This window comes from Pogona vitticeps, chromosome 5 (genome assembly GCF_051106095.1).
Source record: "Pogona vitticeps strain Pit_001003342236 chromosome 5, PviZW2.1, whole genome shotgun sequence".
Taxonomy (NCBI): domain Eukaryota; kingdom Metazoa; phylum Chordata; class Lepidosauria; order Squamata; family Agamidae; genus Pogona; species Pogona vitticeps.
The window spans coordinates 144,864,118-144,877,284 of NC_135787.1; the positions used below are offsets into that span (position 1 = coordinate 144,864,118).

The 13,167-nt window shown below is 39.7% G+C and overlaps 1 protein-coding gene and 1 long non-coding RNA gene across 2 annotated transcripts; both read left to right on the forward strand.

The window, feature by feature from the left end:
* Nucleotides 1-3,699: 3,699 nt before the first annotated feature.
* On the forward strand, nucleotides 3,700-4,617 carry LOC144583335 (uncharacterized). The gene is made up of 2 exons (XR_013537075.1): nucleotides 3,700-3,837; nucleotides 4,511-4,617. It is a non-coding gene; the product is annotated as an uncharacterized LOC144583335 (long non-coding RNA).
* A 1,414-nt stretch (nucleotides 4,618-6,031) lies between these two features.
* On the forward strand, nucleotides 6,032-12,398 carry YEATS4 (YEATS domain containing 4). The gene is made up of 7 exons (XM_020786062.3): nucleotides 6,032-6,379; nucleotides 7,853-7,972; nucleotides 8,436-8,502; nucleotides 8,587-8,681; nucleotides 10,864-10,956; nucleotides 11,032-11,119; nucleotides 11,638-12,398. The coding sequence occupies exons 1-7, from the start codon at nucleotides 6,329-6,331 to the stop codon at nucleotides 11,805-11,807; spliced, it is 684 nt and encodes a 227-aa protein (XP_020641721.1). The 5' UTR covers nucleotides 6,032-6,328; the 3' UTR covers nucleotides 11,808-12,398.
* The last annotated feature ends 769 nt before the right edge of the window (nucleotides 12,399-13,167 follow it).

The window sequence follows — 13,167 nt, forward strand, 5'->3', positions numbered from 1 at the left end:
CTTCATGCTTGCACCTATGCCAAAGCGAAGGGGTGGGCGAGTGTGCAGGCAGTCCTGTGCATGCGTGATGGGATGGGGAAGCACTCGGGCAGGCAGGCGCCCCTGCACATGCGTGAAGGGGTGGGGGAGTGCTCATGCTGGTGCTGGTGGGCGGGCGCTCCCCCACCGCTTTGCACATGTGCCTGACAGAGTGCGCACACATGCAGGGGCCCCCCACCTTTCTCAGAGGCTCAGCCGGTCCGCGGTCCCAAAAACTTGGGGACCGCTGCTCTAGAACATTCCGAGGAGTCCTGTGCAGGCGCAATAAAACCTATTTGTGTGGATTCACAGAGGACCACTCGAAGAACTATGGTTACAGGTAAGTAACCTCTCTTTCCCACACATGCAATGGCTACTTCTATTTCTCAGGATGCCCATTGCATTCTTAAGTGCATGACCAGGCATGTAGTTAATTGTGGAATTAGAGAAACCCAGGTGTGCAGCAGACAGCCCAGAAAACAGATCAGATCATTTATATGAGTGCCCTTATACAGTTGTGTAAAGCAGCAGAGTTCTGACCAGTGAAAGTAGCATGCTACACACAGAGGACCTTTTTTTTTCTGTGAAGGACCACTGACTTTTGGATTTGGGAGTGGAATGCAATTCCAACTGCTGGTGTGGAGAACCAGTGCCAAAAGCAGCTGTATGCAGGAAAGCACACATCTTAGTGTCATGCAGTCCTTTATTACTACTTTTGTCATATTTGTTCACATGGACATACACACACATGAAAACACAAAGACAATGTAGCAATTTCCAGTGCTGTGGTTCAGAGAGCAAGCAAGGAACCTGCAGTATCCAAAGAATTGTATGAAGTTGAAGGCAGTATAGAGTGCTGGGGCTGCAAGTTTCCCTTTCTAGTTGTTCACAGTTGTTTTCCCTGGAAATGAACCTGGACCAAATGCTGTTATACCACCAGTAATCTTGCACTCTGTGTTGATGAGTCCAGCATAATATCTGCGTATACCATTTTAGATAGCTAAGTCATATATAAATTTATTAAATAATAATTTTAAGTGTTCCTTGTTTTTAGGTGATGTTCTGAATTTAATAGAATTTATTAAATCTAATCATTGCAAATTAAAAGATTTAAATTTTATTTTTGTCAGTATTTTTTTCCAGTGCCTGTGGAACAAGCTTAAACTTTTTACGTTATCTTAGTTTGGATTTTGCTGTTACATTTTACCCAAATGCGTACATTCAAACAAAGCATTGTATTTTGCATATCGTAAGCACTGTTGCTACATGATACTTTTATATTCATTAGTGTTTGAAATCACTAGTGAACATAAAGCTATTCATTTAAAATCAGTACTAGCATTCCGATACATGGTGGCATAAAGAACATCTTGATAGTGTTGAGTTTCTGCACACTTAAATATCTTCAAAAGGTAAGAGGATGACCTGTTGCATTTATGTGGTTTAAAAAAAAACAAAAATGCAAATCTGTTTCTACATTTGGCTTATCAAAATACATTTGACTTCTATACTTTTAAATTCTTTGATTATATTAATTACCTTTCTTTCCAGTCTTTAGGTGACTGTTAGGATTTGGCTGCCCAGCCATTTATTGGTCATTAAACTGCAAAAGGAGTTTCCTTGTATTGGAGAAAAATAAAGTGAATTTTAATAAAAACTGAAATCTTCTTTGCATTCTTTTGATGTGAATATGATTTTTTATTGGATATGATTGAAGTGTACTGTGGTAGTTATGCAATAAGGGAGTGAAATATGAAGTTCTTATTTGACAAGTTACAGTACAAATCTTGGAGATTGAGAGATAAGAACATATAGCAATTTGTATCTGCGTAGATTGGTGATAGAGGCCAGTTTTTTCAATGGCTTCTGCTAAGTAAGCATAAGTTTTTGTATTTCTTTCAATTCAGCCTGCAGAATTCAGCAGGAATTCCTCCAGCCATAATTTTGGGGCCTTTAATCAAGAAATCAAAGCTGCAGGGAGTTAGTCTCTGAAGATTATTCTCTGATTATCAAACTGCAGAGGGTGCCTCATCAGCTGACCCTTTCCCTTGCCACTCTTACAGAGCTTGCCTGACCCACCAATTTCCCCTGTCTTCTCCATAGATGATTACTGGAGTCTTAATGAACCAGCTGTAAATACTAGCAAACACGTGTTGAAACTTCCTATTTTTAAAAATTAAACCTTCCAGAATTCTGGTTGAGGGAATTCCTCAATTCTGGGGGCTAAAGTCCAAGAAGTATAAAAAATCTCACTTCTGCAGTTTAGAGCCATCAAACATTGTAACTATTCTACATACATTTCCCTCAGAATAGTCACCTCGTGCTATTTTGTTTCTGCTCTCTGCTGATTTGGACTACGACTGAACCAGCTGAATTTTTTTTCTTAACTTTGCTTATTCACTCCAGATTATACAACTAGAGCCATTAGTTAGGCCTTTGGCCCACAGACTATAGGGTCTTTCAGCATTTTTGCCTGAAGGAACTGATACGCTCCAGGCAGAAGTTGATCATATTGGAATTCAAACAATTACAGTGGAACCTCTACTTACAAATGTCCCTACCTACGAACATTTCTGCTTAAGAACAGAAAAAACGTGGGGAAGGTGGGAAATTTGAACTTTCAGTTAACCGTCCGCCAGCAAAGAGGCTGCTTGCCTGCTACATCGCTCGTCCCCGTGGTTAGAGTGTGTGGATACTGAAAGAAACTTCAGATTGCCTGGTACTGTACAGACTTTTTTTTTGCTTTTATTTTTGGATTTTTGACTTTTTTAAAACACAGAGACTGCCTGTTCTGGGTGAGTACACTGTATTTACTGTACTGTACAGTTTTTTTACAGCTTGGTGGGGGGGCAAGGCTAGGTGGGGTGTTATGTTTCTGTGCTCTGATGGGTCTTGCAGTGTAGATTTTAGTTTTAAAATGTATGCGGTTAAAATGTGGCTCTAAAGTCTGTTTTAAAATCAGAAAATATTCTGTGAGGGGCTGTGGTGGTTGTAGATGCAGGCAAGCAGGCTTTAAAATAGCATTTAGACTCAAGTCTCTCTTCCCCCCCCCCCCCCCGGCTCTTTTTTTATGATGAGGAGTTCCATGCTAGAATAATGGTTGTTGATTGTTGGTGCAAGCAGGTTTTAAAATGGAGTTTAGACTCAAGTGTCTAAACCCACCCACCCCAATGCTCTCTTTTTGTGATTAGGAGTTCTGTGCTGGAATAATGCTTGTTGGATTCTGTGGCTTTTTAAAAAGGTGTTCTGTTTAAAGGTGTTCCCTCCCTCCTTTGCTGCCCTTTTTTTGACCTAAGTTCATCTTAGGTCAAAAGAAGAAAAATTCTCCCCCTAGTGGTAGAGGAACAATTAACCAGCTTTGCATTAGTTCCTATGGGAACTAATGCTTCGACTTAAGAACAGTGCCTCAATTTAAGAACGAAAAACAGCAGATACGGATTAAATGGTTTTCAATCCATTCCTATGGGAAATTTTGCTTCTACTTATGAACGTTTCAACTAATGAACATCTTATGGGACGGATTAAGTTCGTAAGTAGAGGTTCCACTGTAATGGGCAGATAAATAATTTAAAATTAAATATTTTCCTTAAAGCTGCTGAGTTGCATTATCATAACAAGTATGTTGTACACTGTTGAATCTATCATATTTGCAATTATTAAACTTTTTCATTAGGTAACTGTAAGCGTATGATGGGAATTGCTGTCAACATCTGATACCTACCAGATGTTCTGACAAACTCCCAATATCCCCAGATACAAGTCCTGTTTGTACTGATTGGGACTGTTGGAAGGTGCTAGGTTGGAGAAGATTGGATTAAGGCAGTGGTTCTTAACCTTTTTGAAAGAAACGCCCCCTTGAGCCATTGAGGAAGTTATCATCGCCCCCCCTCCCCGCGGTGATGATATCTTTTTATTTATTTATTTTATTTTATTTTATTTTATTTTATTTATATCCTGCCTATCTAGTCGCGGTGGACTACTCTAGGCGGCCAACAACAAAGATAAAATACAATAAAGATAAAATACAATAAGATAAAACAACTTATTTATTTATTTATTTATTTATTTATTTATTTATTTATTTATTTATTTATTTATTACACTTAAATCCAATGACCCCTGAAAACAAAATTCAATTCCAAGAAAATGAAATGCCCCCAAAAAGTAACATTTAATGATTTAGTTGCAAGCGAATTTTAAGACGCAAAAAGAAATATAAAAAAGGGCATAAAAACAAACTGCAATGCAGGAACTAAAACTTTCAAGACAAAAACTCTGAAACTAAATTAAGACTGGAGGAAAATATATATTCATGCACACTGTAAAAAGGCTGTAGCCATCTTCACAGGTTTGGCTTGCTCCAGCGCCCCCCTACCGCCCCCCTTCTGCTCCAGCGCCCCCACACCGCCCCTTTTCGTTCTACTGCTGCCCTGAAAAATGAAATCGCCCCCTAGGGGGCATTATCGCCCACGTTAAGAACCACTGGATTAAGGTATCTTCTTGATGGGAAGATAAATAGAACTCCGTGTGCAGCTAACAAAATTGCTTATCTTCACTCATACTATTTGTCTTAGCTAGAATCTGGTCTGCCCCAGTACTAATGTGTTCCTGAGACTATGTAAGGATGTGAGAGAAAATTAAAAAGTAGCGAAGAAAACAAGAAAAAAGGACTCAGCTGAAATATGGTTGACGGAGGACTTTCATGGGTAAAGCAGACTGTCAGAGACAAATAAATACATTCTAGATCAAATGAAGTGGGAGCTCTTCTTAGAAGCTAAATTAGGGCTATCTTTGGTAATTCATAGCACAAGAAGACCTAAGAAAATAGGTTTGCATGTAAGATGTATTGACTCCCAAGAGGGAACTTGCTTTTAGTTTGTGAGACCTGAGCAGAAAAATAACAGGACCTTTTGGGAGTCATTTACTGTATTCATTGGATTTCTGCAGATTACAAATAACCTGACGATATAAACTGTTAATCTGTTGAAGCAAAAATTGCCAAGAATTCTTGTAGCAGTTTAGAGATTAACAAATATGCCAAATAAAACCTGTTAGATTTTAAGGTGTCTTTCTGTATTAATAAGGAAAAACGGGCATTAAGATACCTACTGCTCTACCATTTCAAACCCATGGATTATGTTATGGAACTGGTCTTCCCTTGGGGGAAAAAAAAGTCATTCACGACTGGAGCTCCAATTCCTTGCTTTATTGAGTTTATCCCAAGGGAACGACAGAGGACGAGATGGATGGACAGTGTCATCGAAGCGACCAACATGAATTTGACCCAACTCCGGGAGGCAGTGGAAGCCAGGAGGGCCTGGCGTGCTCTGGTCCATGGGGTCACGAAGAGTCGGACACGACTAAACAACATTCTTGTCAGTGGAGGTCTCGAATTCGGAACCATACTACCAATTAACCGCACATGGAGTCAAACTGCTAATAAACCAGGGAGTACTGTACTACAGTCTCAAACTGGGTGATTGCTTAGAAAACGATTGGACATATTTAGAAAGTGAAACAGGATTGCTTAGTGGTGTAACCTTTAAGAGCTTGTGTTGTGCGCATCAACAATGGAAACAGCGTGTAAACCAATACTAACCCTATTTTCTCAGAAGGTATGCACGGGGTGGCAATAACCCAAGGCGGTTTATGAATCCCCACCCCCCTACCAAAATAGCCGTGCGAGGGAGCGTCCACCGGCGGCCAGTCTATTTGAACGACAATCCGGCAGCACCAGCCAGGCAAGTTGGGGCTTCAGGGAGCCCTAAGTCCAAACCGCTGGAGGCCCAAAGGCTCCCCGCGGGTCGCCCTCTGCCTCCGAGGCCGTGAGCTGCATGACCCGCCAGCAACAAACACACCCGTCCTGTCTCCTTTTCGCCTCCGGTTCACGAGGCCGCAGGAAGCCCACTCGTTATCCCTGAGGAACTCGCGTCTGTGACGGGAGTGAGGGAGAGAGAGAAAGAGGAAGGGAAGCACCAGGCCTGAAGTCGCGCCAAACTTGAGAGTCCCTCTCACCCGGAAGCTATTGTGAGCAAAACGGCCGGTTGTCTCTCTGTTTGTATATGTGTGTGTGTGTAGCTGTGTGTAGCTGTGTGTGCGCGCGCAGAGGGAGGGAGGTTTGATGCGCGCCGCTGAGAGTCGAAGGGTCGGTGGGAAGAAACGAGCCGTTCTTCTTCCCACCCCCACTTCTCCCCTGTCCTCTCACCAGTCGCCTCTTGAGGCGAGCGGGCACATGGGGGTGGGGAGTTCGTGCCCTAGCTCGGTTTGGCTGCTCTAGAGCGGCGCGAAGAGCCTTCCCTTCCGGTGCAATATGTTCAAAAGAATGGCTGAGTTCGGGCCTGACTCTGGAGGGAGAGTGAAGGTAAGTCAGGAGGCCGCCGCCGCCGCCGCCGCCGCCACTGCCCGGGAGGTGGGGGGTGTGGGGGCAGGACAGGTCGGAGCACGCGCACGCGCGCCACGGCGTCCCGTTGTGTTTCATGAACTTGGGAGGGAGGAGGAGGACGAGGAGGAGGTGCCGGGCTCCGCTGGAGACGGAGAGGGATGGCATAGGATTGCCGCTCGGCGCGAGGGTTGCGGCTTTGTATGGGGGAAAGTGGCAAGGCCCACCCCCCTCTTCTCTCCCATTCTACCTGCATAGAGTGACCCTTTGTGGCAATGAGACCTCTTCCTCAGGTGGGACTGTCGTCCCTCTGCCTCCTTCCTGCCTTGGTAGTCAGCCAGCCTTATTAAGCTCAAGGGAGGCTCCTGAGGGAGTTGCACGTCTTCCAGCCCAAATCCTCGTTCATATAATCAAAGTCTCAAATCCCTTCTGTGGCAATGGGGCAAAAAAGACAAAACGGTGTTCAATACAAGCTTCTCCACTCATCAGACATGATGTTGCACCCGGTTTCATTCAGGAAGCAAATGAAAACAGTACAGGCTCCTGAAAAGAAAACGTTTTTGCCATGCTCATCCTAGTCAATTTTATTTATTTATTTATTTTATTGGATTTCTACCTGCCCATCTAGACCAAAGGTTCACTCTAGTCAAATGCCAAGAACAGCAAGGAATACCAATGTCAACTCCTTAACCTAGTAGCAATGTGATTTATGCAGTTCTGCTTACACTGCCATATGTAAACAGTACGATTTATGCCAATGTTTTATTTTGGAACTAACTTTTTTAAGGGAAAATCAAATGTGTACTTGGGTGAATTAAGGAAACTGTATCTGGATGTACTGTATTCTAAATAGAATTTAAGGAAAAAATGAATAGTTTGGGCTTGGATCTATACACAATTATACTTAATAAAACTATTGAAATCACTGTGACAGAAGTTAGCCATGATTAACTTAAATTTTATTGATTTTAGTAGATTTACGTACTTTGGCTAAATCTTGATTCAAGCTCTTATTTAGATTTAGACAGCTTTGAATTCCTGAAAAAAAAGAACACATCTAGGATCTTATGTGTTGATTTGTGAAAACCAAATATTCAGTTACAAGCAACACAATGCAAAACCTCATACAACTGAAAAATCTGAATAATAAGAATTGCAACGAGATTTCCAAGTTTACATTACAAATGCCATGGAATTCTTAGGATATTTACTATATATTTCCCTTTTCTAATGCTTCTAATACCGAAGAAAGAAACCACTCTTGTCTCAATTACTCTATTATATCTCTCTCAAAAAGGAGGAACTGTATGCTTATGCTGTATGTGTCTATACAGACAAATGTAGTAGGATAAACAATGCTACTAACTGCCAGTGGGGTGCTAGAAAATATGCTTCTTTGAAAAGTGACAAGTTTCTCAATTACTCATATGCCTTTTTTAAAAAACTTTTTTGAAGGGTGTAACTATTGTAAAACCTATAGTTTATGGGAATGTTGCACGCTATTTTGGGAAGAAACGAGAAGAAGATGGTCACACTCATCAATGGACAGTTTATGTTAAGCCTTACAGAAATGAGGTAAGCAAAAAGGATCTCAGAAAGATATAATATATATGCTAGAATGGTTTCTGAACATATAGTTTGCTCTTTGTATTTTACTAGGTTAAGTATATGTGCACTTTTCAGAAACAGAAATTGTACAATAAAGTAAACGAAATTCCCATTTTAGAAGAAAAAAAGAGATACCTTAGGAAAAATTGTGATCTAAAGCAACTAGCTAGTTGAAAACCAGAAAACTGCAGTCTAAAAATTATTTTACATGGAATACACTTCAGTTCTTAGTAAATATATTCAATATTAGGTACTAGTTTTGGAAAATATGTCTGGGAGAAATTTAATTAGTGATAACACAAATGTTAAGAGACAGCATCGTAAACACTCCAAATAAATCTGGCAGGCTGTTCTTTAAGGGACTAGGCGAGAACCGTTAAACAGTGCAGAATATAGTACTAAATGTATCTATCCATTATATTTGTTCTAGGATATGTCTGCATATGTAAAGAAAATCCAGTTTAAGTTACATGAAAGCTATGGAAATCCATTGAGAGGTATGGTTTAAATGTTTTTAGTAGATGCAGCATCTTGATTGCTTTAAAAGGGCTACATTTTTTCTTTTTCTGTTTCTGTTTTAGTTGTAACTAAACCTCCATATGAAATAACTGAAACAGGCTGGGGTGAATTTGAAATTATCATCAAAATATTTTTTATCGACCCTAATGAAAGACCTGTGAGTATTCCTTCCAGCACAATGTCAGCTTTGCATATCGAGTTATACTGAAGAAACCACACTGTCTGGTATTGGCTGCAGCTTTTCTGCCCTTATAGCTTTGCTAGAATCATTTGGAGTGTGATAATGTGATTTCCTCTGTAATGCTGCTTTGGGACTTATTGAAAAATTTCATTTTAAAGCACTAGTAAAGGAATAAGCCAGTGAACCTGTTTTAGTTCACCTGTTTGTCACTACTGGTATACATATGCTTATTTGGTTTATAAAAGGAATCTTAGCTTTCTAAATACTGTGCTTATGTGAGTATATTTTTTCTTCAAAGTTTGAGCCAAAGTTTCTTGAACAGAAGGATTGTTGTGTACTCTTCCTTCCTCCGGAAAGCTGTTTTGAATGGTTGGGGGACTTCTATAATTGTGTGGGTGGTGGCATGGAGGAAGAAGAGAATTGTTAAAAGTAACCTTCTTCAGCAGTTGTCTGTGCAGGATTTCAGCCCCTTGTAAATCCAACCCATTATCTATCCCAGGGGTGGGCAATTAATTTATATAGGGGGGCCACATTAAAAATCTGAACTGTGTTAGGGGGCCGAACCAACTTTACTTAAAAATAAAATGAAACAGTGATGTTATGATTGTTTTTATTTTAAACTTGTTAATCTTCACAAATACTAAAGAGTTTTTTTTCAGTATGCTAAAGATAAGCAACTGATCAACTTTAGACAAAAAGCTACAAATTGTTTTGATGTTCAAAACTGTCCGCGGGCCGGACAGGAGTGGCTCGCGGGCCACATGTGGCCCTCGGGCTGCACTTTGCCCAGGTCTGATCTATTCAGTGCTTTAGGCCACACCACAGTATGAGTGCTTGAGTGGTGATGATACATATATTATTTCTAGAAAAGTTTTGGAACATTTAAACAAGTTAGTTTTTAAATAAGTTGAACCCAGCAGCATGAACTAATCTCTCTAATTTAAAACTGCATTTAAAAACTGGAAAAATATGTGAGCAAAAATAATGCTTGCAGGACTTGCTTAAAGATAATAAGAGAAACTGATTGACAGTACAGGATACCACTTCAGCTGTATTATTTCCAATACAAAGAACAAACTATAGGTGCAATAGAACAAACTATCGATTGCACCTATAAAGTAAGCAATGTGTTTGCTAATGATTCATCCATGTAGGGAATTATGAAAGTGACATGGTATCAGGAGTGTAGGTTAAGTGGAGTTTTGGAAGACAAACTTGGTTGGGTGCATCATTTTGTTGGATCAAGTACAATTGGAGAAAAGTGTGGCATCCTTGTCCATGTGCAGAAGTTGATCCATGTCACCTTGCCTGTTCTGATAGATAGCCATACATGCAGTTCTGTACACACTTGTTAGGGAATAATCCCCATGGAGTAACATAGTGATTCTTATGTTTGAGGAAATATGCCTAAGATTTTGTTGGGGGTGTACATCTGCATTTGTTTTTTATTCCATGAAGAAAGTACTATATTTCATATTGCAAGCGCAAGCATAGAAAATGAAGGTCACTGGTACAATTCCACTTCAGATGGCCTGTAATTCAGTGGATATTCATTTCGTTATAACCAGATACAGTGGTGCCTCACATAGCGAGGTTAATCCGTTCTGGATTAACCTTCGCTATAGCGAAACATCGCTGAATGGATCAAAAAAACCCATTGGAACACATTAAACATCGTTTAATGCATTCCAAATGGGCCGAAAACTCACTGTTCAGCGATGCTTCCTATGGCCAGCAGCCATTTTCATGCCCTCGTTAAGCGAGGGGAGGGCGCAAAAATGCTGCGCGCGGCCATTTCGGGGCTTCCGGTGGCCGTTTTGGCCGCCGAACAGCTGATCGTCGGGGCTTCGTTTTGCGAAAATCGGTAAGCGAAACGCTTACCGATCGTCGCAAAGTGAGTTTCGCCCTATCTAAGCGTCGTTGAGCGATCGCATTAGCGATCCCAAAAAAGGGATCGCTATGCGATTTCGTCGTTGTATGGTGCGGTCGTTAAGCGAGGCACCACTGCATAATAAATTCTGTCCTTGATAAATGTTATTTTAATATTACAGATGTTATACTGGTGTGAAATGGTAAAGTTAAAATCTTTAGTTTTTGTTGCTACACAGTTTAATGGTCTACATATTTATGTAGTAAACAAGATTCTTGTCTTGCACAGGTAACCCTGTATCACTTGCTGAAGCTGTTTCAATCTGACACGAATGCAATGTTGGGGAAGAAGACTGTAGTTTCAGAATTTTATGATGAGATGGTAAGAGAGTATAGTATTATGCAAAAGCTACTTATCTGAGCAAAGAACAGACATTCAATACATTTTCTTTATTAGATTTTTCAGGATCCTACTGCTATGATGCAGCAATTGCTGACTACATCCCGTCAGTTAACACTTGGGGCTTATAAGCATGAAACAGAGTGTAAGTATTGAATGCAGCCATTATAAGTGAAGTGGGGGAAAATAGAATTTTATTTTTATTTTTTAAAAATTTTAAATTTATTTCTATCTTACTATTGTTATTGTTTATACACAAAGAGCCATTCTGATTCCTACAGATATTTCAGATCAAGAGCAGTAAACTTACAGAGTTTGGTTTGGAATGCGGTGAAATTCTGAAATAGAACCTAAGAAAATGATGGCAGCATATTGCGTATTTCTCTCTCATGTGAAAGATAATGTATTACAAAATGCTATTGTACCCAGTCTCAATGACATCATTTTCTATGTTCCTAACATATGGTGCCAGTGTTGCAGCTAGACTTAAATGTTACTTTAGAAATAGCGTGATAGGAAACAATATTTTTAAATAACTTCTGAACATCCACTGAGGACATGTAGCAGATCAAATTGGACTCCTTTTCTCTTTTTAAATATTCAAATACACAGTGGAGTAATGATGGCTTATTAATAAACAGTAAGTATTTTTCTTATTCCCAGTTGCCAATGTAGAGGTGAAAACTCGTGAGAAGCTGGAAGCTGCTAAGAAGAAAACCAGTTTTGAGATAGCTGAACTTAAAGAAAGGTTAAAAGCAAGTCGAGAAACTATAAATTGCTTGAAAAATGAAATCAGGAAGCTTGAAGATGATGATCAGTCAAAAGATATATAACACATGCCTGTTCTTTTAAAGACTGAAGATGGAACTGTTTGATAAAAAATTAGCTACAATTCAGTGAAGCAACTTCATACTAGAGTTCCAAAGGAGATGTATATGTGAGTGCGTGCACTTGTGTGTTACATTCAGTATGTGACATTTCATTCATTCAGTGTTTTAAAATAAAGATTATTTTCATAGTTTAAATACAGTTGTGTTTCCATCTTTCTTTAAATAGAATGGGTTTCTACTTTATATATAAAACATTGCCTGTGAGAGTCACTTTTCTTGTTAATGTTGTTTCATGACACTTATGTGAGATTCAGCTATGAATATTTAGAAAAAGTACTGTTGGCTCATTTTATATGCATTTGTTAACTTAAACTGGAAAAAACACTTGTTGCATAGGGCAGATTTTAAAAACAACTGTTACTTATCTCTGCTTCTGATGTGCTGGAGTCATATGGTTAAGCTGCTGCTGGACAAAAGAATCGCCAATAGATTTTGCACGGCTAAATCCAAAAATGGACTGCATTCCCAAGCAAATTGAAGACAATAACTATGTTGCTTTGAGTTCCATGAATAAAAATATTGTATAGAAAACAATGTGGATATATTGTTCTTGGACACTGTGAAACATATGATTACATAGTAACAAAGAGTTCTTTATCACAAATTATAAATGTAAGATTTATTGCTTTGGCAGAACACCATTTTATTTCAACATGATAATTTAGAAAAACAGATGGCTACTCCACTAGTATCTTGTTTCCATTAAGTTTAAGGGGAAGTAGCAGATTCTTAATCTTGCAAAAGGTATGCAGTGTGGTGTAGTGCATAGAGTGGTGCACTAGGACTCAGGAGGCTGGCCTTGGTTCAGTTTCCTCACTCTGCCATGGAAACTTACTAGGAGTATGGAACTGGTAAAATCACTCCATAAATGTCTTACCTTGAAAGCCCTATCAGGGTAATTATAAATCAGTTCCGACTTGATGGCACATAACAATAATCTTGCAAAACATGCATATTAAATTGACCAGGTAAACCCTGTACAAAATGGCAGCCACAACAGGGCAGGCTGAATACATGAACAGAATGCAGGTTGTATATATAGCCCTTACCCTATGCATTTATGTACAGCCTAAGTCCACCAGTTCAAGCTTTGCCTTATGCGTCAACAAGCAAGGTCTGGAATAGAATTACTGTATTTACCTGATCAAGAGTACTGATCTCCAGTACAGTTAGGGACTATGATAGCATGATGAGTTCGACTCAGTTCAAGCAAATACAAACAGAACTTTTCAGACCTTGCCATTCAACTCCCCAAGGTCTGAACTGGGAAGCAGTGCTGGCAAGCACTGAGATGTAGAACAGA

Coding starts and splice junctions, on each gene's coding strand:
- YEATS4 (XM_020786062.3), top strand. CDS start 6,329: ATGTTCAAAAGAATGGCTGAGTTCGGGCCTGACTCTGGAGGGAGAGTG. Junction 7,973..8,435: donor TTAAGCCTTACAGAAATGAG/GTAAGCAAAAAG, acceptor TATTTGTTCTAG/GATATGTCTGCATATGTAAA. Junction 8,503..8,586: donor CTATGGAAATCCATTGAGAG/GTATGGTTTAAA, acceptor TTTCTGTTTTAG/TTGTAACTAAACCTCCATAT.